At 41.4% G+C, this 26,133-nt stretch overlaps 1 protein-coding gene across 1 annotated transcript; it reads left to right on the forward strand.

The window, feature by feature from the left end:
• The first annotated feature begins 1,293 nt into the window (after positions 1-1,293).
• TMEM154 (transmembrane protein 154) lies at positions 1,294-26,133 on the forward strand. Its single transcript, XM_030563532.1, has 6 exons — positions 1,294-1,659; positions 9,327-9,653; positions 16,815-16,842; positions 18,431-18,516; positions 20,121-20,181; positions 25,922-26,133. Exons 1-6 carry the CDS (start codon positions 1,509-1,511, stop codon positions 25,935-25,937), a joined length of 669 nt encoding a protein of 222 aa, XP_030419392.1. The 5' UTR covers positions 1,294-1,508; the 3' UTR covers positions 25,938-26,133.

Below are 26,133 nucleotides of genomic sequence, written 5' to 3' on the forward strand. Positions count from 1 at the left end.
CTCTGAATGTCCCCTTAATAAAATCACCCTATTTCAATCAGGTGACCAGGAATTATATCACTCTCCTGTGGATAACACAGAGATAAAGAATGGATGTTGTTTGAATGCCAGCAAACACCGGGACCATATATTGTGTTATGCAATGATTCCAGACTATGTGCTACTGGCCTGGCATGGTAAAGTGTCCTACCATGGAGAACGGAATAAGGCTGCCATCCCCAGAAACCTTTTGCAAAGGCTTTGGGAGTACATCCAGGAGAGCTTTATGGACATGTCCCTGGAGGATTTCCACTCCATCCCCAGACACGTTAACAGACTTTTCCAGTAGCTGTACTGGCCGTGAATGCCAGGGCACATTAATCATTAAACACGCTTGCTTTTAAACCACGTATAATATTTACAAAGGTGCACTCACCAGAGGTCCCTTCTCCACCTGGTGGGTCCAGGAGGCAGCCTTGGGTGGGTTTGGGGGTTACTGACTCCAGGTCCAGGGTGAGAAACAGTTCCTGGCTGTCAGGGAAAACGGTTTCTCCGCTTGCTTTCCGTGAGGTAACTTCAACCTTCCTCATCCCCAAAACCCGCACCCCTGTTGTGTGCTACTCCATTGACGGAGTCAAAGCACAGGGGTGGGGTAGTGGTGGCTGCACCACCTAGAATGGCATGCAGCTCATCATAGAAGCAACATGTCTGGGGCTCTGACCCGGAGTGGCCGTTTGCCTCTCTGGTTTTTTGGTATGGCCTCAGCTCCTTAAGTTTCACATGGCACTGCTGCAGGTTCCTGTTATAGCCTCTGTCCTTCATGCCCTTGGAGATTTTTTCAAATGTTTGGGCATTTCGTCTTTTGGAATGGAGTTCTGATAGCACAGATTCGTCTCCTCATACAACGATCAGATCCCATACCTCCCGTTCTGTCCATGCTGGAGCTCTTTTGCGATTCTGGGACTCCATCATGGTCACCTTTGCTGATGAGATCTGCACTCACCTGCAGATTGCCACACTGGCCAAACAGGAAATGAGATTCAAAAGTCTGCGGGCCTTTTCCTGTCTACCTGGTCAGTGCATCTGAGTTGAGAGCTGTCCAGAGCAGTCACAATGGAGCACTCTGGGATAGCTCCTGGAGGCCAATACCATCGAATTGCGACCACACTACCCCACACTACCCAAATTCGACCCGACAAGGTCGATTTCAGCACTAATCCCCTTGTCAGGGGAAGAGTACAGAAATCAATTTTAAGAGCCATTTAAGTCAAAAAAATGACTTCATCATGTGGACGGGTGCAGGGTTAAATCGATGTAATGCTGCTAAATTCGACCTAAACTCGCAGTGTAGACAAGGGTTCAGAGTGGCCAATTACATAGGTGATTCAGTTGAATCAGAGCTTGGAGAGCAATTTTTTTTCTCCTCTTTTGCAATCCTTGCTTGTCTGACAGGCCCAAACTGAATTACATCATTTCCTAAAAGCAATCAAATACAGCACATCTTCTTAAGAAATTTAACTCACATACACATGAGCAGGAAACAGGAAACGTACTTGTTCCTGCAAAACAGGGAGAAACTAATATTGAGAATCATGCCTAATCACAAAAAATGTATCATACAGAAACAAAACTTCATGCTGTTTTTTGTCCTGTTTCTCGCGGCAGGATCTGCCAGATATGGTAAGTAATAAAGTGTCTTGCACATTCTGAAGTAGAACTATGCAGACATGTTTTATGCCTACAGCAACAGAACTCTGTTAGAGGGTAACACCCTTAAAACCTGATCTCTCTGTAGGAGGTTTATGAAAACTTGCACTGTTTGTTTTAGCTTTATTTAACTTTGCTACTTTTGTGCGTGTGTGTGTGTGTTGTTTAATAGAGATCAGCTTCACCTGCAACATTTGGATCCAAACATCCTTAAATCTCAGGTGTTTTTAGATACAGGGGTTTGGTTAACATCCATCATTATTTTCTGTTATGATTTCCACCATTTGGTGTATTTTGTCTGTAAAAGTCATGTCCTTAATAACGGCATTTAATGGAGAAAAAAATTTACTCTGATTACAGTACATTCAAAGTTTTCAGTTGAATATTTCAAACAGCCATAATGAACAACTTTTGTTAAGCAAAATAATAATCTAGAGATGGTTCATACTGTTTAAAAATATTATGTATTGCAGGCTTGAATAGTTAAATTATGAACCAAAAATAATTAAACTATTACATGTACAATTTTTTCATTTGTATTTTGCACAAGAAACAGAGGCAGTAGCTGAACAATGTTGGTAGCTGTTTTAAAGAAAACTTACAGATTGTTTTACTTATTTGCCTTTGGGTGTGAAACAAACCACCGTTGAAATCCTTTAATATACAGTGGTATTATTAGCTGCTCTCAAATTGCTGTATCACGTAACAGTTCTGCACAAAATGGGGAGAAAGGATAGTCACTCTGTTATTGCTACCGCACTTTTATTATGGTTTTAATGACCATGGTGAAAATGGATTTAAAAAAAAAAGGATTATAGCCATGCTGTAAGTCTGGGCAATAGTCCCTGTCTATACTACAAACCGTACCATGGTTAAGGGTAATGTCTATATACACAAGTGCTATGACTGAATTATAACATGGCTTGGTCTTGTCTGTGTAGATGGAATAAAATTGTGTTACAATCATGCTAAGGATGGTTATAACTCAAGTTATCAGAAAAAAGTCCCTGACCGTAATTATCGGGGAAACTATGCAGAAGAAATCTTTCTAAACTTGGTCTAGTAATAATGAAGGACCAGAGCTCTCAGGCGGTCTCTCTAAGGTCTCACCTATGTGTTTGGGGACTATTTAGAACACAATATGCCTTAAAGATGGTGAAAGCACAATTAGGTCTTGCAGTGTGGATAGGATTATGTTATAAACAACATTTCCAAAGTATATTAGAGTCTTGCAAAGTCAAAATCCCACAAGTTGAATTACAGCTAAACGAAGACAAAGCTGTAACAATCTCTGAGGAAAAGTGTATTGTAACCAACCCTCTCATCACAGCCAGCTTTATAATGTAGATAAAAGTTGTAAAAGCTGTGCTGGTATTCCCTGGAATGTTCCATGTCCCTTTGTACTATGTTGAATGAACATTTCGGAAGTTACAGAAAAGACTTCCTCACTTACTGAGCTTTGCCACAAGAATCTGTTCAGCCATAGAGATATAGTATTCCAATAGTGCTTCATGCAGAGGATTGTCAAGAGCTAAGAGGCGATAGAATTTGTGCTGTGTATCTATGCCCATGCTATTATCACTTTAGCCATAATTCAAGAGGACTCTCAGTTCAAGAGCCAAATGTGCTGTATAGTTTGCTGAAAAGACCTCTTAGGTCTTAGGTAGGGACCCACTGAGGGATTCTTGTTCTTGATCCCTTTTCCTTAAATAATGAATTTTAGAAATGGATCTGAACAATATCAATGTTTAAAAAAGTTTTTTGTTTACAATCATGAGGAAGCTTAGTAAAATTGCTGAAAATGGAAGTAAAATCAGATTTCCCTTTAGTCACTATGAAGTTGTCTTCCTCTCATGTATTTTGAGACCAAAAATGTGCATGTAAATTTCTCTAGCAAAGTGATAAAGCAAGAGATGAGGGTTTGCTAGGATCCTTCTGTCTGGCCTGGTGCAGCAACTGCTACATTGCTGGCATCATCTCTTTTTTAAAGATGCATCAAAGTGTGACTCTCTGAAAAGTGACCATGTAAAAATAGTACCTCTTTATGCAACAGATTAGCTCTGTGTGTGTATTTCAGCAGATATTCCCATTTGATTCACAACAAGTTGTTACTGCTGTTTACCTCCTGCACTAGAGAGGCATCTCAGAGAAAGAGAATCCTTCTTAAACATCAGTTAAATTATACATCAAATTCCAGTCAGTGACCCGTGTGCCGTTGTTCATGAAGGTATCTTATGATTGCTGGTGAATAAAGGCTTCAGCTTCATTTGGTCTTAAACACAGAGGTCCTCTTGAGTGATACCTTAAGGTGAGAAGATTCACATCCACAATTTGTGAATGCAATTGAATTGCACAAGATGTCATAGCAGGCACAAACCGAGACAGTAAAGTTAAACAGGTGTAACTAAATGCATAATTTGGTTCTGAAGAAACCTTTATTACTGTTGATGATGAATGATCCCAGCTTGACTCCTGGATGTTGGTCTGAATTTGCAGGACTGGCAGTAGAAATGTGAGTTAAACTGTCTATACCAGGGACGAAGTTGTTCCATCATCTAGAAATAAGCTAAGTATATTTCCCTCCTGATTCACATCTATCTGGACAAGACTTTTTGTGAGCACCATTTTCTACAGGATCTTTTCATTGATTTCCCTTCACAAACATGTGGCTGTTTACCCCTTCATGGACAGCATATCTATTAATCAAGCGGTCTTCAGTTGTTTTTTAAGGATTCCTACCTATCATATTTGAGGCATGTTTCAACATGTTACCTGGGCAAGCCTTTGCCCATTTCAAGGAGCAACACTCCCTAGATCAACCAGTTAAATGTAATCAGATAAAAGTGAGTTGAAATGATGTAGAGAAAAGTTATTAGATAGAAAGGAACACCTGGGCAAACTGCCCCCCACACACACACAGTATTTTGTTAGTTAAAAGTCCAATGGAAAACAAAAATCCTGCCTGTGCTCCATAAATAATGGCACCTGGAGAAATTTTTAAAGGATGTTATGAGTATAGGGGTGACAGACCCAGGCCAGTGGGGTACAGGAGTCTGGTAGAGGGCAAATATACTGGTCACTGGATGAGTAGTTTTCTGTTCCCTGAGTGACCAGAGCAGGGGCTGCACTAGAGTAATCAGGAACTGCTAGAACCAATTAAGACCGACAGGCTGATTAGATCACCTGCAGCCAATCAATGGCAGGCTAATCACCACCCTGGGTTTAACAAGGCGCTCACTCCAGTCCAGGGAGGGAGGAGTTAGAGGAGAGGAAGTGTGTGTGGAGAGCTGGGAGCAAGAGGCACAAGGAGCTGAGAGTGAGAGGCTGTGCTGCTGGAGGACTAAGGAGTACAATCGTTATCAGACACTAGGAGGAAGGTCCTGTGGTGAGGATATAAGAAGGTGTTTGGAGGAGGGCCATGGGGAAGTAGCCAGGGAGTTGTAGCTGTCAGCAGCTGTTACAAAGGCGCTATAGGCAAGCTGCAACCCTCAGGGTCCTGGGCTGGAACCCGCAGTAGAGAGCGGGCCCACGTTCCCCTCAAACCTCCCCAAACCTCCTGATCAGACACAGAGAGGATTGATCCAGACTGTGGGAAGATCACTGAAGTGAGCAAATCTACCAATAAGCGCAGAACCCACCAAGGTAGAGGAGGAACTTTGTCACAGGGGATATTAACAAACACAGTTACGGGGCACTCCAGTTTACACAAATGTTTTTTTCCAGATATATAGTATTTTAACTCTGGTTTTTTTAGCCCTAAATTGATGTTTTCTTTCACATGGACTATTGTATTTTATAGCGAAGTTTGGAGAAACCAAAATTCCCTTTAAAAGAAAAACTGATTATCCATCAATTGAAATCTTTTTTTTTTTCCTTTTATTTTGTACTAGGTACAAAGCTGTAATTTTAAAACATTCCCCTCCAGGGACTTGTTTTATCAAAAAAATCTAGGTCTGCTCTGGCAATTTTTATAATAGGATGTATTTATATTCTTTAGAAAGAGGAAGCTGATTACATGGTTTTTGCTTTCAAATTAAAAAGAAGTCTTGTTTATCTGCCTACTTCATCAAGAAGGGCCAACCACTCAGAGCAGGAAATGCAGCAAGCATTCTGTTCAGATGTGGCAACAAAATATCATTCTTGCTTTTGTTGTGTAGAGAAATGTGATCTAGTCTGTACGGCCAGTGATGAGAGAGAGTCAAGCAAGATTCACCAGTTTCTCACCAGCAGCTTTAAAGAGGAGAAGATGCTAAGCAAGACTGCATGCCATAGTGTACATATCTGCAAACGATACTGCTTCTCCTTTTCAAAATTTAAATGAACAACTTCATTCGCTAGCACAACCAGTTGTGATAAAAGCCCTATTGTGAAATTTAAAGCAACTTTTGAGCAGCTGCTAAATCTTAATCAATTATAAAGGGCCCAATCCTGATACTATTACTCATGCTCTGTAATATTGTATTCTATGAGGAGTCACATTACTATTTGTGGATTAAGGTGCTCTTCGCTGTGAGTCAGGATGTCAGAATCTGGCCCAAAGAAAAGGACTAATAGCATTAATTTGAGTCCCAAAAAATGAAGGCATATTCTGTGATAGCTCCCATGCTTAGTGCCACCAGCGCATTTCAACTCTGATCTGTAACTCCTCCTCCCACTCGGTGGAGCTATGTTAAACTATGCAGTGACTGTATGATGACGACTGTGATGACCTCACTGGTCAACATCTATCCCTTGAGAACCTCAGCAGGGCTGGCGAGAACGGGTTCAGGCCCCAGTGAAAATATTTTTTCAGGCCCCTCAGCAAGAACAGATTGGCTAAACAGGGCCGGGGAAGCCGGGCTCCGGGCCCCCCTTCTGGACTGCTGGGCCCCGGTAATTTGTACCGGCTTCCCCCCACTCTCGTCAGCTCTGGACCTCACTCATGCCTTAAATTTTGGCGGCAGTTTAAAACATAATTCTAAATGCAGCAGTTAAACACAAGGAGGTAACAACATATAGCTGGAAGCAGCACTGTATAACTGGCTACTGGACTGCTGAAGGATGTATTTAATTCTCCCAAATTGAATCACTTAGGAAAAAGAAAGTGGGGATAGATGCTGTTTTTGAACAAATATATGTTAACAAGGTCACTCTCTGTTATCTGAAATTATCTTTGGCTGGAGACTGGAAAGGGGAATTTTTATTTAATAGAGAAACAAGTGATCTGAAATCTGCTTTAGAGCTTGAACATGGCAAATAAAGAACAGAAGAGACATTGGAACAGTCTCTCTGGAACATCAAATGCAAAATATATTCCAGCTGAAAGTTTAGGATTGTGGTTAATGAGATGTTACTATTTGTTCTTGCTTTCAAGTGTACATCATGCTTCAGACATTTGAAAAGCTTTTATAAATTCTTCGCTCCTGAAATAACAGAAACCTAAACTATCCCCCGCCCCTTTCCCCATTTGCACTATTTTTAGCAGTGGGCTTGTTGCTCTCAGTATGTTAAGGAGAGAAAGCTGACCGATTTCAAGAGAAGAATGATCAGAGGAGGGATAATTAAGCAAATGCGGATAAATGGTTCTGTGACACTGAGTTGGTTTATCTGTTATGTCAGTATTATGGTTAGCCATGCAGGCGTCTGCAACACACATGTCTATACTGGTGCTTTGGCCCATCATGACTAGATGATGATAACTGTCAAATAGAATTGCTGCAAACACTGGTGGTGACTAGAAACAATTTCTGGGAAGAAGAATCAGGAAGAACCAAGTTGCAAGGAATAGAAGTGCAGTACAGTAACTCCTGTGCCAGTGGCTCCTCTTGATAGGATTTAAGCAGAACCAAATATATAATGGATTATCAATGCATGTAAAAATAAGATGCATGTAAGAGGTCACTTGTAGGGTATTACCAACCAAAGAGGTAGAGATTCTGTTTTGCTGTTGAATGAAGACTGGAAATAGTAAATAAAGTTAAGTTTTACTAATTAATGTTTTGTAAAGTGCTTTGAAGGAGATCAGTTAAAAGTTGTTGCTATGTTTTGAAGTAGTCTGATGACTTATTTTTAATATTAAACATTTTGTGATGATGATTTTTAGTAAAGGATAAAATGACAGGCACTCAGATGATGAGTATGGCATAAATACCTAGATAGATAAATCATCGCTACAATAACTTAAATGCAATAAACTCAAATTATTTTAATAATTTAAAATCTTGTTCCCTAGGATACAGCCTCGAGAGACACTTATCTCCTTCCAAAGATCTAGCAGTAAGGAAAAGCAATTGTGGTCCAGTGGCTTAAGCATGAGATAGGGATCTCGAGTTCTAATTCTGCTTTTTTCACTGACTCACTGTGTCCCCCCTGGGCAAGCCACTTCACTTATCTCCCTTTATTTCCTCATTTGTAGAATTGATATAATTGCTCCTCTCACAGGGTTGTGATGAGGATTTATGTGCCTACAAAGCAATTAACGTGTAAAATACTATTGGTCCCAGTCCAGTGAAGGTCCTGAGTGCTTCCTGCATGGGGCTGAGAATCTTTAGCTCTCATTTAAATGGAAACTAAGGAGGATCAGCACCTTGCAGGAAGATGTTTAGCACATCACAGAATCGGATCCAATATGTAGTTAAAACAGCCAGACAGTCTTACCCTCATAGATTCAGTACAATGAAAGCCACAGAACACAGGGCACTGTCTAAAATAGCAGACAACACTGAGCAGTCACAACTTCAGCTCATTTTAGGCTGAGAGTTATTTAAGACTTGATACATGGAAATGTACAAAGGACTCATTCCTGCACCCTTCACTCAGGCAAAAGCTTCCATTGACATTGACATCAACAAGAGGTTTTGCCTCACAATAGGGCCCACAACTTGTTCAAGTTGTTTGAGTGATAAACACCACAACAGTTAATAAAATCTGAGGAAGCCTTGAATAATCCTGCTTACCCCACGCAGGCAGAAAGTTTTCCCACATCACAGTGACCAATGTTATCAACTGTAGCCCTATTTGCTTGAACAAACAAACAAAAAACTCCACCCCTATTAGATTTGAAATGAGGGTAGCCAACTCTTTAGCTGCTATTTGTGCTATATTACCTGGCTGTAGGAGGAGCTCTACTCACTGCCTAATTGTAGGTGGAGATGGAGGAACTGCAGTTGTGTCTACTAAATTCTCCATATGCTTGGCTCCTCCAGTGCAGAGTCCCTGGGGAGGATGAGTGAAAGTCAGCAGTTTCTATGAGCTTTGCCTTCTCCTGAGCCAGACCTATTCCCACCCCATTCTGACTGCCAGTGTGGTGTGGTTGCGTGGTGTATGAGAAAATGTATATTGTGCAAGAGCAAGTGGGTGGGTGTGGTTGTCTGGGAATGGGGTTACACGTGTTGCTGTTTATAAGAAGAGCAAGCTAGCAGAATTTTGTCCGGATCATACATTTTCTTGACAAACTGGCAAGGGTGATGTGGTTATGTATGAAGTGCCCATCACTGTGGTCAGTCAGTCTGCAGACATTCAAGTGTGGTTTAAAAAAAACAAAACAGGATGGGTACAGGAGAAATGGAGAGGAAATTTTAAAACCATATGCTTTGACACTGTCTATTTTGGTTATCCAATTAAAAAGTGAAAATGTTAAGACGTTTACATATATTTGGCAGGCACTGCAAATGAAGAAGCTTCAGGAGATGGTTCACCCGCATTGAATGTCGCAGTAACACCTAGACCAGAGACATCTGCAGTGTATTTTACAACTGCAGGTGACCATGATCTGAAACCTGCCATCAAACCAACAGAGATTGAGATAAATGTTGAAACAGGAAATAATGCAAGTACTGAGTTAAATAGTATGAATAATGACAAAACCCCAGAAACGGCAGGTGTACAGCCTGCCTTAATGTTTGGCATTCCTGTGGTGATACTAGTCCTACTAATTCTGCTGATCATTTTCTTTGTGATACGTCATAAAAGGAAAAAGTCTAAGCAAGGTAAATTTTAGGACTTCTCAAATTTTAGAAGGATCTTTACAGAAAATATTGAACATGAACAGGAAAGGATTTCAGGAAATGGAATGCAATGTTTATGATGTATTTCTCTGTCTAGTGATACTTGAATTTTCATATGCAGAAATGCAAGGTGTTATGAAACTCTAGAGATTTGTTTTCCTCATTAAATCTTTGCACAGTATGTACAGTGTATCCCATGTAAATTGGTCTAGTTCTGCTTCTTAGCACCCTCTGCTTATTTCTCACATCCATGACAGCTATGGGCTATAATAAGATCCTCTGCCATCTTAGCCCTCTGGTAAAATTTAAGGGAAAAGAGATAACTATTTGACTATGCATGTTTTTTTCTTGTTCTGTTCTTATGCTTACTAATTCACTGTTGAGGGTACTTCTCTAATGAACAATTTACTTCTTTCATTACTGATAGGGAGAAACTATCTGAAAATAAACGCAAAATCTTGATAAGAGTGAATTTATCTTAGCACTTCAAGGGAAGCTTTCACAGAGACCTTGTAGTGCGATTGCTGTTATGAAACCACTTGTTCAGATCAGCCTAAACTGCTTAAGAATAATGTGATCAGGATAACTGTATTCTGCACTAAGATGCAATTTCAGGAAGGTACATAGACCCTACCTCAATAACTCCGCTGTGTGAAACAATAGGAACTGAACAGAGGAAGGGCCTTAAAGATATAGAGTGATGTAGGAACTTTTGAAGGAGGTGTACTGATATATTTTGGAATATTTTGTGCGGTTAAAAGTATGTCAGCCTCCAAATATTAAACTATAAATCAAAACTTAGGGCCAACCTTTCAGTGTGCCTCTGAAAATGTCCCTTCATTAGTATTGAGTACATCACTGACATACACCAAATGGGTAATGAAGCTTCTGCCTTGTTGTTCATATGTGTGGGAGCCGTTCATGTAAATATATGGGTCCATTTTCAAAGGCCCACTGGAAATCTGATCTTAAAGATTGCTAGCGCACAATTCTGGGTTCCTGCTCATAGGCGCTGACTTCATGGGTGCTCCAGGGCTAGAGCACCCGTGGAAAAAAATTGGTGAGTGTTCGGCACCCACCGGCAGCTCCCTGTGGCCCTGCCTCGCCCCCCTGCTCCAGCTCATCGCCATCTCCGCACTGCTGTGTCCTGCTTCTCCCCCCTCCCTCCCAGCACTTGTGCCACAAAACAGCTGATTCACAGGGCAGGGAGGAGGGGGAACACGGCATGCTGGGGGAAGAGGCGGGGCCAGGATTTGGGGAAGGGATCCAATAGGGGGCAGGGAGAGGGTGGAGTTACGGCAGGGACTTTGGGGATGGGATTGGAATGGGGGCAGGTTCAGGGGCAGGGATGCGGTGGAGTCACAGCGGGGAAAGGGGCTGGGGCACGGGCACCCACCGGCGCCGGAGAAAGTAAGAACATAAGAACGGCCGTACCAGGTCAGACCAAAGGTCCATCTAGCCCAGTATCTGTCTACTGACAGTGGCCAATGCCAGGTGCCCCAGAGGGAGTGAACCTAACCGGCAATGATCAAGTGATCTCTCTCCTGCCATCCATCTCCATCCTCTGACGAACAGAGGCTAGGGACACCATTCCTTACCCATCCTGGCTAACAGCCATTTATGGACTTCACCACCATGAATTTATCCAGTTTTCTTTTAAACACTGTTATAGTCCTAGCCTTCACAACCTCCTCAGGGCAAGGAGTTCCATAGGTTGACTGTGCACTGCCTGAAGAAGAACTTCCTTTCATTTGTTTAAAACCTGCTGCCTATTAATTTCATTTGGTGACCCCTAGTTCTTGTATTATGGGAATAAGTAAATAACTTTTCCTTACCCACTTTCTCAACATCACTCATGATTTTATATACTTCTATCATATCCTCCCTTAATCTCCTCTTTTCCAAGCTGAAGAGTCCTAGCCTCTTTAATCTTTCCTCATATGGGACCCTCTCCAAACCCTTAATCATTTTAGTTGCCCTTTTCTGAACCTTTTCTTGTGCTAGAATATCTTTTTGGGGTGAGGAGACCACATCTGTACACAGTATTCAAGATGTGGGCGTACCATGGATTTATATAAGGGCAATAATATATTCTCAGTCTTATTTTCTATCCCCTTTTTAATGATTCCTAACATCCTGTTTGCTTTTTTGACTGCCTCTGCACACTGCGTGGACATCTTCAGAGAACTATCCACAATGACTCCAAGATCTTTTTCCTGACTCGTAGCTAAATTAGCCCCCATCATATTGTATGTATAGTTGGGGTTATTTTTTCCAATGTGCGTTACTTTACATTTATCCACATTAAATTTCCTTTGCCATTTTGTTGCCCAATCACTTAGTTTTGTGAGATCTTTATGAAGTTCTTCACAATCTGAGTAGTTTAGTATCATCTGTAAACTTTGCCACCTCACTGTTTACCCCTTTCTGCAGATCATTTATGAATAAATTGAATAGGATTGGTCCTAGGACTGACCCTTGGGGAACACCACTAGTTACCCCTCTCCATTCTGAGAATTTACCATTAATTCCTACCCTTTGTTCCCTGTCTTTTAACCAGTTCTCAATCCATGAAAGGACCTTCCCTTTTATCCCAGGACAGCTTAATTTACATAAGAGCCTTTGGTGAGGGACCTTGTCAAAGGCCTTCTGGAAATCTAAGTACACTATGTCCACTGGCTCCTCCTTGTCCACGTTTGTTGACCCTTTCAAAGAACTCTAATAGATTAGTAAGACACGATTTCCCTTTACAGAAACCATGTTGACTATTCTCAACAGTTTGTTTTTCTCTGTGTCTGACAATTTTATTCTTAACTATTGTTTCAGCTAATTTGCCCGGTACCGACATTAAGACTTACTGGTCTGTAATTGCTGGGATCACCTCTAGAGCCCTTTTTAAATATTGGCGTTACATTAGCTAACTTCCAGTCATTGGGTACCGAAGCTGATTTAAAGGACAGGTTACAAACCTTAGTTAATAGTTCCGCAACTTCACATTTGAGTTCTTTCAGAACTCTTGGGTGAATGCCATCGGGTCACAGTGACTTGTTAATGTTGAGTTTATCAATTAATTCCAAAACCTTCTCTAGTGACACTTTAATCTGTGACAGTTCCCTCAGATTTGTCACCTACAAAAGCCAGCTCAGGTTTGGGAATCGCCCTAACATCTTCAGCCGTGAAGACTGAAGCAAAGAATCCATTTAGTTTCTCCGCAATGACTTTATCGTCTGTAAGCGCTCCTTTTGTATTTTGATCATCAAGGGGCCCCACTGGTTGTTTAGCAGGCTTCCTGCTTCTGATATACTTAGAAAACATTTTATTACCTTTGGAGTTTTTGGCTAGCCGTTCCTCAAACTCCTCTTTGGCTTTTCTTATTACACTCTTGCACTTAATTTGGCAGTGTTTGTGCTCCTTTCTATTTGCCTCACTAGGATTTGACTTCCACTTTTTAAAGGAAGTCTTTTTATCTCTCACTGCTTCTTTTACATGGTTACGCCACAGTGGCTCCTTTTCAGTTCTTTTACTGTGTTTCTTAATTTGGGGTATACATTGAAGTTGGGCCTCTATTATGGTGTCTTTAAAAAGCATCCATGCAGCTTGCAGGGATTTCACTTTAGTCACTGTACCTTTTAACTTTTGTTTAACTAATCCCCTCATTTTTATATAGTTCCCCCTTTTGAAATTAAATGCCACAGTATTGGGCTGTTGAGATGTTCTTCCCACCACAGGGATGTTAAATGTTATGGTCACTATTTCCAAGCGGTCCTGCTATAGTTACCTCTTGGACCAGCTCCTGTGCTCCACTCAGGATTAAATCTAGAGTTGCCTCTCCCCTTGTGGGTTCCCGTACCAGCTGCTCCATTAAGCAGTCATTTAAAGTATCGAGAAATTTTATTTCTGCATTTCGTCCTGAAGTGAAATGTTCCCAGTCAATATGGAGATAATTGAAATCCCCCACTATTATTGGGTTCTTAATTTTGATAGCCTCTCTAATTTCCCTTAGCATTTCATCCTCACTATTACTGTTCTGGTCAGGTGGTCGATAATAGATCCCTAATGTTATATTTTTATTAGAGCATGACATTTCTATCCATAAGATTCTATGGAACATGTGGATTCGCTTAAGATTTTTACTTCATTTGAATCTACATTTTCTTTCACATATAGTGCCATTCCTCCCCCTGCACGACCTGTTCTGTCCTTCCGATATATTTTGTACCCCGGAATGATTGTGTCCCATTGATTACTCTCAGTCCACCAGGTTTCTGTGATGCCTATTATTTCAATATCCTCCTTTATCACAAGGCACTCTAGTTCACCATCTTATTATTTAGACTTCTAGCATTTGTGTACAAGCACTTTAAAAACTTGTCCCTGTTTATTTGTCTGCCCTTTTCTGACATGCCAGATTATTTATGTGACTGTTTATCATCTGATCTTGCACTTACATTATCCTCTTCTGTTCTCTGCTCTTGACTATAACCTGGAGATTCTCTATCATCAGACTCTTCCCTAAGAGAAGTCTGTGTCCGATCCACATGCTCCTCTGCAGCAGTCGGCTTTCCCCCATCTCCCAGTTTAAAAACTGCTCTACAACCTTTTTAATGTTTAGTGCCAGCAGTGTGGTTCCACTTTGATTTAGGTGGAGCCCATCTCTCCTGTATAGGCTCCCTCCATCCCAAAAGTTTCCCCAGTTCCTAATGAACGTAAACCCCTCCTCTCTACACCATCGTCTCATCCATGCATTGAGACTCTGAAGCTCTCCTGCCTACCTGGCCCTGCGCGTGGAACTGGGAGTATTTCTGAGAATGCCATCATAGAAGTCCTGGATTTCAGTCTCTTCCCTAGCAGCCTAAATTTGGCTTCCAGGACATCTCTGCTACCCTTCCCTATGTCACTGGTACCTACATGTACCACAACCACCGGCTCCTCCCCAGCACTACACATAAGTCTGTCTAGATGCCTCGAGAGATCCGCAACCTTCGCACCAAGCAGGCAAGTCACCATACAGTTCTCCCGGTCATCATAAACCCAGCTATGTTTCTAATGATCAAATCTCCCATTGCTAACACCTGCCTTTTCCTAGGAACTGGAGTTCCCTCCCCCAGGGAGGTAACCTCAGTGTGAGAGGCAACCCCAGCACCATCTGGAAGGAGGGTCCCAACTATGGGAAGGTTTCCCTCTGCTCCCACTGACTGCTCTGCTTCCCTGGGCCTTTCTTCCTCCTCAACAGTGTAGGGGCTGTCTGACCAGAAGTGGGACAATTCTACAGTATCCCGGAAAGCCTCATCAACATACCTCTCTGTTGATGTCTATGTTCCTACTCACTTTTTCCTTTTGCTTGGAAGCAATACATTGGGTGTCTTAGTGTTGTAGACATTCTGCTTAGCCTATCCACTGCTCCTGACATGGCAAACAGAGAGATAAGGTAGATGCGCTGGGGTAGATTGGAGGCTTTGGTCTCTTCTGGCTGGGCTGAATTTAAAATGAGCTGATTTGAACCATAAAATAATTGTACAATGTGGATACTACATCCAGCCCTTTATTCTTTTTATTACATGCTGGGATGCCTAAAGCATTTTGAAGCCTGTGCAGAAGAGGTTAGTTCTCTGTATAGGGGCCTGCTATATGCCATACCACCTGACTGCTTGCTTGCTTGCTCACTCTCTCTGGTATTTACATCTATCTGTATATGCACATTTCCCTTCTGTTCTTCCCACGGTTTCTAGTACTCCTTAATATCTCACCCTACCCTCAGTCCTCTTTCATTTTCCATCTCTCATGTGGCATCTCATCCAGTTTCCCTGACAATTGTTCCCTTTGGTCTCTGTAATTTAGCACTCTGAAATTTCAGCTACCATTCAAGCTTCTTTACCTTTTCCTCCAGTGTGGAAAGCAGCTCCTATAATCTTCATAAATACATAAATACATCTTCATAAAGGCACTACACATGGTCTGTCTCAAAGCTTGCAATAAACCAATTTCTATACCAGTTGTTACTTTTTCAGGATGTCACTTTCCTTCCTGGAACTTATTAGGTTCAAGGAACTCTGCGTTTGCAGTCCCCTGTTCACATTCTGAATGTTAGCTCCCACTGCACTGAGCTGTAGTTTAGGTTTGTCTCAACTACTGATTCCTGCTCAAGCCAAACAGGGCGAGGTGACTCGTGGGAGGGGCCTGGGTCAAGTGTCCCTCCAGAAGCCGGCTTGGGTAGGGAGAGAAGGAGGTGGGGCCAGAGATTGTTCCAGCCACGCTGCCTGGGATGGTGCCCAGTGCAGCGCAGTGGCTGACTGGGAGAGTCCCTGGGTGCCCCGACCCAGGCTCAGCTTCTGGAGACAGTGGCCCAGCAAGCCGCAGCCCTCCCACCCCTCTGGCATGCTCAGAGTCGGCTCCTGTCCCCAGAAGTCGAGTCTGGTTAGAGACTAGAGTGGACTGCCGCTGCCTCCTCCCAGCCAGGCGCTCATAGCCAGCTATTGCTGTGCACAGAGCATGCGGGGGAGGAGGGAGGGGATCCGACTTGGTCAGCGGCTGGCTTGGAAGCCAAGCCCAGGCGGGGAGCAGCCTGCTGCCGTCACAGCCAGGCTCTCCCAGGCAGCTGCTGTGCTGCACTGGGCAGCATCTGGGAGTGGCTCGGGGGCCTGGCTGCCAGGGCGAGCATATGATTATGCCGGGGGGGAGAGCGGGCAGAGCAGGAGGATAGCGTGTGTCTCTCCCCCACCCCCCTGTGTAACGTGCAGTGGGGAGGGGCCGGGAGAACATGGGGCCCTGGACTGGGGACAGGGAGGAGTCACGTGGGGAGATCACCTGTCCTTCCCTGTAGCTGGTGCCCCCTAGTCATCTCATGTAAATTAATAACCAGCAAGAGTTGCTGTTGCTCAGCTTCTTTTAGTACATTAGAAAAAATTACTGATTAAAAGCAGTCAGCACCTACGTAAACTACAGACTAAGTGGTTAATGGATGGAAGAAAACGTATAAAGCATTTTAGTTTTAAGCTAAAGGATAGCCAGTTATATATTGAAAACTGTTCCGTGTTTACAATAAACCTGCTGCAGAATTTTCCCAGCTATTTGGGATATCATATTAAGAGAAAATGAATAGTTAAAGACAAGTTAACTATACATTTTTAACTTATTTTATTTCAGATGAACTGGGAAGTGAAAATGTCAAAAGGTAACATTTATAGATACTGCTGATTATTCTAGCTTGTTTCTTAAAGTAGACCATGTTAATTTTTAGGGACTTGTTGTGTTTTTAAACTTATTGTATATCCTGCACGTCTTGAAAAGTTTATATTTTGCACTTTCCACACTCTTACCTTTTCTCATTAATTAACCCTAGAGGAGGCTAAAGGACCCCAAGACCCACCAAATAATAACCACTCTTGTATTTTGTGGTTGATGTATTGTAGGGTGTATTACCTCCTGCTAACATTTGCAGGCTCCTCTGGTGATTATAGTACATCTGGCTGCCACTGTGGGACTTCTGATCCTTCAGCACATAGACTGCAGGTAGCAGAGGGAGGTCGCACCTAGCAGGGAATAGAGGCTTCTGTTGGGATTATTTCAGCCACACAGGTGGAGTATGACATACGTGCCATGAGGCCTTTGATCCAGTCTGCTATCTGCAGTCCCACCACTTGTTTTGGGCACGAGCCACCATTGGTTCTCTTACTCTAAATGTGGATGCTGCAGGATATAACTATACTTTCGGTAACAGGGACAGGCTTCCTGGCTCTGTCCATAAATTCACTCTGCCCAGAATAAGCTTTATGTCATGTTCAATTATTTTTCAAATTTGCTTGCTCATTATTACATGGCATGTAAAGATTCTCTGGAGCTCGTGTGAACTGAATAACTCTTGTCCAATAAAAACAAGCAGGCTGCAGAATAGTTCTCAACCATTTGATAGTTGTTACCTTATTATTTATTTTACTGAGATCCTTCCTCATGGTAAGTGGTGAAAATTATTTAAATGTATTGGGGGAGGGAAGATTCCCTTTAATTCAGGGGTTCTCAAACTTCATTGCCCTGTGACCCTCTTCTGACAACAAAAATTACTACACAACCCCAAGAGTGGGGACCAAAGCCTAAATCCGCCTGAGCCCCGCCACCCTGGGTTGGGGGGCCCAATGCCCAAGCCCTACCACCTTGGGGGTGTGGGGAGGGGCAAAGCAGAAGGTCCAGGGCTTCAGTCCCAGGTTGGCAGGGTGTAAGCCCTGATGACTCCATTAAAACAGGGTCACGACCCTGAACCGCTGCTTTAATTCATGCTAAAAATACAAAATAAAGTTAGCAATAGTCTTTCAACCATGAGGCTGTCTCTAAAAATGATCAGTAAAGGCAAGAGTAAAATTACTAACATGTAGTTAGTATAGTTATGACCTTTTCTTTTTAGGTCATTGCTGAAACCAACTTCCTGGCTGAAATAGCATTTCTAACTTGGGGCTCTATCTTGCTTCCATTGAAGCAATGGGAGGTTCACCATGGATTTCAATGGGGTAGGATCAGACCCTTTATTTTCTAATTTTCTATCTACAGTGTGTAGTTCAGAAACCCATTTATTCCATTTGCGGGCCATGATTATTTGTTTCTTACCTGTTGAGCTGACACATCTTCAGAAAGTAAACTCACTAGAGCAGCATTGGTGTCCGACAATTAAGGGCCAGAATTATACAAGATTGATATGATGCTGCTATGTTACATGTCTATTTGAGTGAAACACAGTGTCTAACCACCCATCTTTTGTTTCCTGGATCAAGTCCTATTTTTGAAGAAGACACACCCTCTGTTATGGAAATAGAAATGGAAGAGCTCGATAAATGGATGAATAGCATGAACAAAAATGGTACTGGTAACCCTCCAATCATTTCTCTCTCTCTGTCTGAGGTAGCCTCCATGAATAGAAAAAATACCACAGAGCTATTTTATATTTGTGCTGCTACTTTTCCTAAAACATTTTTAGTCCTGATCTTAAGCCTACAATACTAGAATAGTTGCACAAGCAAATATCAGGGGTATTTTAAGCTGGCTGGGTGCTTATTTTTATCAAATGATGGGATCCTATAGATATCATACCATAAAGGTTTCAGTTTTCAGTAGAAGCTTTTATTAAAAACGTGGACTGTATTTATATTTTTAAATAAAAATTGCTTTTTAGGGGTAAAAATTGTCTCTTTAAAAGATCTGGCTCTTCAGTATTCAGTGTGTCTGCACTAGAGTGCTGCATATTGTGCCATTCTAAGAGAAATCACTGTTTACTCATAGCCCATAGCACTATTTACTTATTACACTGCTGCCAGGATCATCTTCCTGGCTCATCACTATGACTACATCCACTCCCCTTTGCATCCTTCCACTGGCTCCTTATCCTCTACTGCATCAAACACAAGCTCCTTCTTTCTGCCTTTTAGGCCCTTCACCATTTAGCTTCACCTTATCTGTCAGAAATACTGCTTATCAAGCTGTGAGCCTCCACCATTAATTTCTCAGTGATCCACCTCTCCCTGAAGCACCTCTGTGCTTTCTCCCAGGCTGTTCCTGGTTCATGAGAAGAGTTCGCAGTCAAAATTTTCAAACGTGTCTCCTAAGCTCCTTCAAGTCAGTTCTCAAAACTCACCTCTTCCTTAATGCATAGAGTTAACTGCAACCTGATTTCAGCTACACAGGTGGCACCTTGTGATTACTGCTCCATATTGGCTAAGAATTGCACATAGTCTAATATTTTTGTTGCCCATCCCTTGCCCCATGCCCCAGAATGCTTGTTTGCTTCATCCACTTTTTATATCTTGTCTTTCAGATAGTAGCCTCTTTTGGTAGACACCTGTCATTTCCTGTAGGTTTGTACAGTGTTTAGCAGGATGGTCCTTTGACTTTGTTAGTCTGTAGACACTACCACAATACAAACATTAAATAATAACAATACTATGCCAATGGCTTTAAATACAATAGATGGGGAAATATTTATTGTAAAAAGATGTTAACAATTTTGTTAAAAGTCAGCAAACATTTCACGTATTTCTTCAGGAGCAGCCCCACATACAAAATACCTCAAACTGCTGGCTGTACTAATCTTGTGAAATAACAGCTGTGACTGTAAACAGTTGTACTGTGCATAGCTAACACATAGCCCTTGTAGTCTGAGTTTATGGCAAAGATGCATGCAAACGAGGTAAGGCATTCCTATGTGTATACATACATCTGCACACAAACAACTGAAATAAATATCATAAAGGTTACCAGGTCTTCCACTACAGCCACAAGGGCAGGACACTTTTAAATAGCTGATAATTATATTAAACGAAACATATGAATGTGCAAATATTACAGATAAAAAGAACTATACCTGAACCTTGGAGTTTTGTGGTTCGCAGTCACTACTCTGAAAGTGAACACAATTTTGAAATGTCTGAAAGAATTACCAAACAGCGTGGTTATCTTTTCTCTTCTTAGCTGACGGTGAATGTTTACCTACTGTAAAAGAAGAAGAAAAGGAATCAAATGTCTTCACAAGGTATTTTTAATTCTACCATTGTATTACTCAAAGAAACACTATCAACATTAGTAATTTGAAAATGTGATCTACTTTTTTTAGTTTGTCTACTTCTAACATTGATTGATTTATTTAGTTATTATGGACTTTGATTTCTCTTCAGACAAATGCCTCAATGATCTTTCATCTTTAAAAAAAAAAAGTGTCTACTTGTAGCTTTGCACCCACCGAAAACCCTACAGTAAAAAGCCTATGTGTGAGAGGGATGGAGCAAACAGAATTTCATTAGTTGATCAGATTTTAATTGCCATTTCCTAAGGTATTAGTATGAGCATGTTGAAAAATCCATTGTTTGTGAGCTGTCAAAAAGAAAGGTCAGTCAGTGTAAGACAAAAATATTGAGTCTTATCTTTTACCACTAGGTGGCTCTACTTGACTGAGAATTACTATCACACTTTTTGGCTTGTGTAAACAATTATTATATTTTGCATTTAGTTACCAAGATCCGTTATTATGAGATGATAATACATAACTCGTTTGTCTGCAGCAAGTATACTATACTGGGCTCTGAGTTCGTCCAATCTCACAAACCAAGCAGGGTCAAGCCTGCAAGATCAATAGCTTGACAGACCTTAAAATAAAGCCAGAAGTGCAGTAAAAATGGTTTTGTTGCTTCAGCAGGTGAGACTCTCCCCTCAAAGTCAATACTGAGTTAATCTCCTACATGGTATTAAGGGGAGGAGGGAAACACTGTGCTGCTTTCATTCAGATTAGATTTAAAAATCAAAATCCTGATGGCTTGGTAGACAGTAAAATTCTCTTGGCATTTTTCACAAAGGTAAGGGCATGAACCCTGGTATCCTGAATAAACTGGCCATTCAGTTCTGCCTATCTAAAATTGCTCTTATTCTTCAATTTGCTCCTATTGGCTTCAATTGCTCCTATTCTCCTCTTCTTGTCATACTCCTGCATTCCCACCATAGAGGTGGCTGCATTTCAGTGGTAAGTGAAGTAATTAATCTCTCTAAGATATATAATGATGAACAATGACACAGGCAGAAACAGTTCAGCATAGATGCCATATCAGGGCTGGTCTACACTACGGGGGAAAATCGATCTCAGATACGCAACTTCAGCTACGCGAATAACGTAGCTGAAGTCGAAGTATCTAAGATTGAATTACTCACCATCCTCACGGCGTGGGATCGATGTCCACGGCTCCCCATGTCGACTCCGCAACTCTGTTGGGGTTGGTGGAGTTCTGGAATCGATATAAGCACATTTGGGGATCGATATATCGCGTCTAGATGAGACGCGATATATCGATCCCTGAGCAATCGATTGCTACCCGCCAATATGGCGGGTAGTGAAGACATAGCCTCAGTAGTTCCAAATGCCATGGGGTGGTTCCAGTAGAAAAGAGCTGCCAAGAAACCAGCTGTGGAAAGGCTACTGGAGCCCATGAGGTGACACAAGGCTCCTCAGGGGTGTTCTCAGCCTCCACAGATTCCTGGGGATCCAGCAGCTTTGGGGTGGAGCTTATAAACTCTCTGGTGGGGAAGCAAATTCCATGCTTGCAAACAAGATGCTGGAGGGGGGGAGGGCATGGAAGAAGGGAGAGATTCTCCTGGAGATTTCTTTTCCCAGAGCTCTATTCCAGGGAGATTATCATGGCAGATGATGAGCTAAGATAAGGTTACTTCATCATAATGTGGGTGCAAGCAACTAGTCTCAAAGGCATTTTTAAAAGCTTGTGTGCTATAAGTTGTATTGGTCACATGCCTGGTGAGCAAATGGTGTGTTATATGGGGGGAGGAAGAAGTGGTTTGGTTAATGTTTACATAGTGACTTGAAATGCACACCAATGCAGTGTTTCTGTGTGATCCTGCCTCCCCAGCTGAGGAAGTTACAATCAAACCTCCCACCAGGATTGTGTTTGAAACCCATTCTTGTTTAGGCTCATGTAAGACCCCATCCCTAATGGGCTTCCACAAACTTTAGTTAAAATAATATATAGAATCTTGTAGGGTTAAGCTTTGTTTCGGCTGCACTCAACTTCCACATTCAATTCATATAGCTGATCTTGCATGAAAAGATGAAAATTGACAGCAGAGACAGGAAATGATCTGGACTCTAAAAAATATTTTCAAGAGAAGAAAATAGAAAAGCTTAGATGGCGGGAGATGGGTCACAAGAAGGAAAGGATCAGATCCATGAGCAAGTCACACTCAGGGATCAGACAGGGGCGGGGAAAAGAGTTGCAGCCTACTCTCCATTCACCAAATGAGAAGCCATTTCTAGTAGATAATGTAGATCTTCCTAATATGTTGATCTCTTTCTTTCATGCCTTGATGAGTGAAATAGTTGTATTGACAATACATCATCATTAGCTTCAGAGCTGACTCAGGCAGTTCACATTTCTCTCAAAGCTGTTGTTCCAGGATGTCTGCAGATACCGCTGCATCTGTTGGCATTTGAAGAAGTTTCCTTTACGACTATAAAGACAAGAGAAATTACTCTTTTAAAAAGTGAGAGCTTAGATTCTGGGTTCAAGATGCAACCACCAGCAATCAGACTGTGAAAAAGCATGTAGTCAAGTATCAGAGGGTAGCCGTGTTAGTCTGGATCTGTAAAAGCAGCAAAGAATCCTGTGGCACCTTATAGACTAACAGACGTTTTGGAGCATGAGCTTTCGTGGGTGAATACCCACTTCCTCAGATGCATGTAATGGAAATATCCAGGGGCAGGTATATATATGTGTGCTAGCAAGCAAGCTAGAGGAGAAACTGGCTTGCCAATTACAGAACCAGTTTCTCCTCTCTTGGTTTTCACACCTCAACTGCTAGAACAGGGCCTCATCCTCCCTGATTGAACTGACCTCGTTATCTCTAGCTTGCTTGCTAGCACACATATATATACCTGCCCCTGGATATTTCCATTACATGCATCTGAGGAAGTGGGTTTTCACCCACGAAAGCTCATGCTCCAAAACGTCTGTTAGTCTATAAGGTGCCACAGGATTCTTTGCTGCTTTTAAAAAGCATGTAATAGCCCTCCTGTTTCTCTGTTCCTTCCTGTGTATGAGCCCATCATGATGACAGATAAAGAAGGAGGGATCAGAACTGAGAAGCCATGGATTGTAATGATAACTACACACCCTTTCTCTAAAAGTTAGATTTATCATAGGTCCTTGCTTTCCCGGACTTGAATTAACAAGTAGAATAAGACCAAGAATTTCTTAAACATCTGCTAATACCAATACTGGAAGTGTTGCTGCAAAAAACATTTTTAAGGTATAACATTCCCTAGTATTAATTTTGTTCTCCAAAATTACATAGCTATTGAATTACAACTCTTGGCATTTTCTTAAGTGTTCATTTTCAAAAGCATCAGCTTGACCTACCAATTTGATTTGATATTTTATTACCATTTATATCCTAGTTAGGATGGTCTTTTGGCTAAAAAAACAAGAATCTGAGGCTATGTCTACCCTGCCCCACAGTTCAGCCTGGGGAGTGTATGAATACAGTGCTGCACTGTAACTCCCCCATGTGATGCTGCAAGCACAAACGAAAATATTCCTAATTCACATTACTGTAGTCCTGTCTGACAAGGACTATACTAGGAATGTTTTAGTTCATTGCCACAAATCTACACGGGGAAGTTACAGCACAGCACTTTGATGCGGACTCTTATGCACACCCCTGTAGTCCAAACTGTGGGGCAGTGTAGACAAACCCCATGTCAGGAGAGCTGGGTTCTTTCCTGGCTAGGCCCCAGATTTCCTCTGTAATTTTGGCCAAAATGTCTTTGGGCCACTCATTGCCTCAGTTTCCCCATCTATAAATTGGGGATATTGCTACTTCACAGTGTTGTTATGACTTAGGCCCTAAGTCAGGAAAACATCCCTGTTCAGGAAAGCACACATAAGCATGTACTTACATCCCACTGAAGTCAACAGGAAGTTAGGCACTTTCATTAAAGTATTCCTTAATTATGGTCTGAGGTTTTTTTAATATTTGTAAAACACCCTGATGCCCAGTTGAAGGGTATTGTTGAAATGCAAAGTGTTATGACTGATTCTTTTAAATTTAGTTCCAAATTCAGGAAGACAGGCTCATTTAGGCAGAATTTTTTTTTAAATTATGTAACTTTTTTTTTTAATTTAATGCTAAATAATTCTACAATGCAAAGAATCTTAGCCAACTTTTCAAAAATGGTCATCCTTTTTGTCAGGGTTTTTTGTTGTTTTTTTTAATTTTTTTTTTTGCGGAAAATTCCATTTTCAACGAAGTCCAAATGTTTTGAAAAATGCGGTGATTTCAACTATATTTTGTTTTGAAAAAAATTAAATGAAGCATTTTTGATCATGCTGAAAAAGCCATTTCAACATTTTTGGAACAGACCATTTCAATTTTTCATTTTAAAAGAATTTTTTCAAACAAAATTCATTGTTTTTATATTAAAAACACTTTAAAATATAAAATGTCAAAATCAGAACTAAATTCTTAGATTCTCCCAAAACTACATTTTTTCAGAGTTTTCATTTGTGGGAAATTTCTGAATGTTTTGGTTGTGTTCAGGGCCGGCCCCAGGCACCAGTGAAAGAAGCAGGTGCTTGGGGCGGCCTATGGGAAGAGGTGGCACATCCAGGTCTTTGGCGGCAAGTCCCTCAGTCCCTCTCAGAGCGAAGGACCCAGCGCCGAATTGCTGCCGAGAAATGAAGCAGCATGGTTGAACTGTCACCAAAGTGCCGCAAATCATGGGATTTTTTTTTTCCCCTTCGCCGCTTGGGGCGGCAAAAAAGCCTGAGTTGGCCCTAGTTGTGTTCCATTTTGGAGTAGAAATCAAAATCTTGCAAAAAAAAGAAAAGAAAAGAAAAGAAAAGAAAAGAAAAGAAAAGGAAAAAACCTGATTCCCCACCCAGCTCTATTATTGAACCTCACCAAACAGACATGTTTTGCTGACAATGCCTCCTGAGTCACATAAACAGAGGAAAGAAAAATACATAGAACTATTTTAACAACTCATTTGAGGAAGTGTGTTATTAAAGTCAAATAAATGAAGTAAAACAGCTATTATTAAATTTTAAAAAATCCTGTTAATCCAGCATTAAGTTATAGATTTCAGCACACAAGGCAGGAAATTACAGTACACTTGGGAGCTGCTAGCCTATGCTGAATTCTGCACCACTATGCCTTCAATACTGCTGTTACCCATGTTAGCTAGAATCCAAGTTAGCACAGATATGCCTAGCCATGCTGCAATCACAACTTCACTTGCAGTGTAGACATATCCTAAGTAACAGAAAGATCTTTTTGTGTTACAATAAACAAAATAGGTTATTGGAAAAAATACCTGAGAGTAAATTGTTTACGTGTAAACAACATGAACAGAAGGGGGGTGGGGGAAAGGAAACGATTTGGCTTATATAAGAATGGTCTTAAAAAATGAATTCCATATGGCTCCCATAGCACAGAAGCTGGGGTGGGTGTGTCCGGAGGAAATATGATTTGTCAGGGTTTGCCTGGAAACAGAAGAGATAAATCAAATCAGCTCCGTTCACACTGCCTGGTATCACAAACACTTTCATTTTTATGGAATCTATAACCTGTGTTTATTTTCAGTCCACAAGATCATCATTACAATACACCGTCCCACTACTAGCACTGAGTAAACTTCACTGGAAAATGTTAGTGAGCTAAACTTCATTGGAAAATTATAGTGACACAAGTTGTTTCTCTCTTTAATACATATACAGTGACTGCGAATCATGAAGTCCAAACAGCACTGAACTGGTTAAAGGGAAGCTGTGCACAAGGCTCGTAGTCCTGTCCCACAGATACTACATGAACTGGATGTAAACTTAATTCGTCTCAAACAGCGAGAGAAGCAAATGCTTTTGTTGTTTCTGTTGCATGCATTCTTCGTAATGGAGGCATCACCAATAAAAACAAGGAAATGCATTACAGT

This window comes from Gopherus evgoodei, chromosome 5, assembly GCF_007399415.2.
Source record: "Gopherus evgoodei ecotype Sinaloan lineage chromosome 5, rGopEvg1_v1.p, whole genome shotgun sequence".
NCBI classification, from domain to species: Eukaryota; Metazoa; Chordata; order Testudines; family Testudinidae; genus Gopherus; species Gopherus evgoodei.

Coding starts and splice junctions, on each gene's coding strand:
- TMEM154 (XM_030563532.1), top strand. CDS start 1,509: ATGAGCAGGAAACAGGAAACGTACTTGTTCCTGCAAAACAGGGAGAAA. Junction 1,660..9,326: donor GGCAGGATCTGCCAGATATG/GTAAGTAATAAA, acceptor TATATTTGGCAG/GCACTGCAAATGAAGAAGCT. Junction 18,517..20,120: donor GAATAGCATGAACAAAAATG/GTACTGGTAACC, acceptor TTCTCTTCTTAG/CTGACGGTGAATGTTTACCT.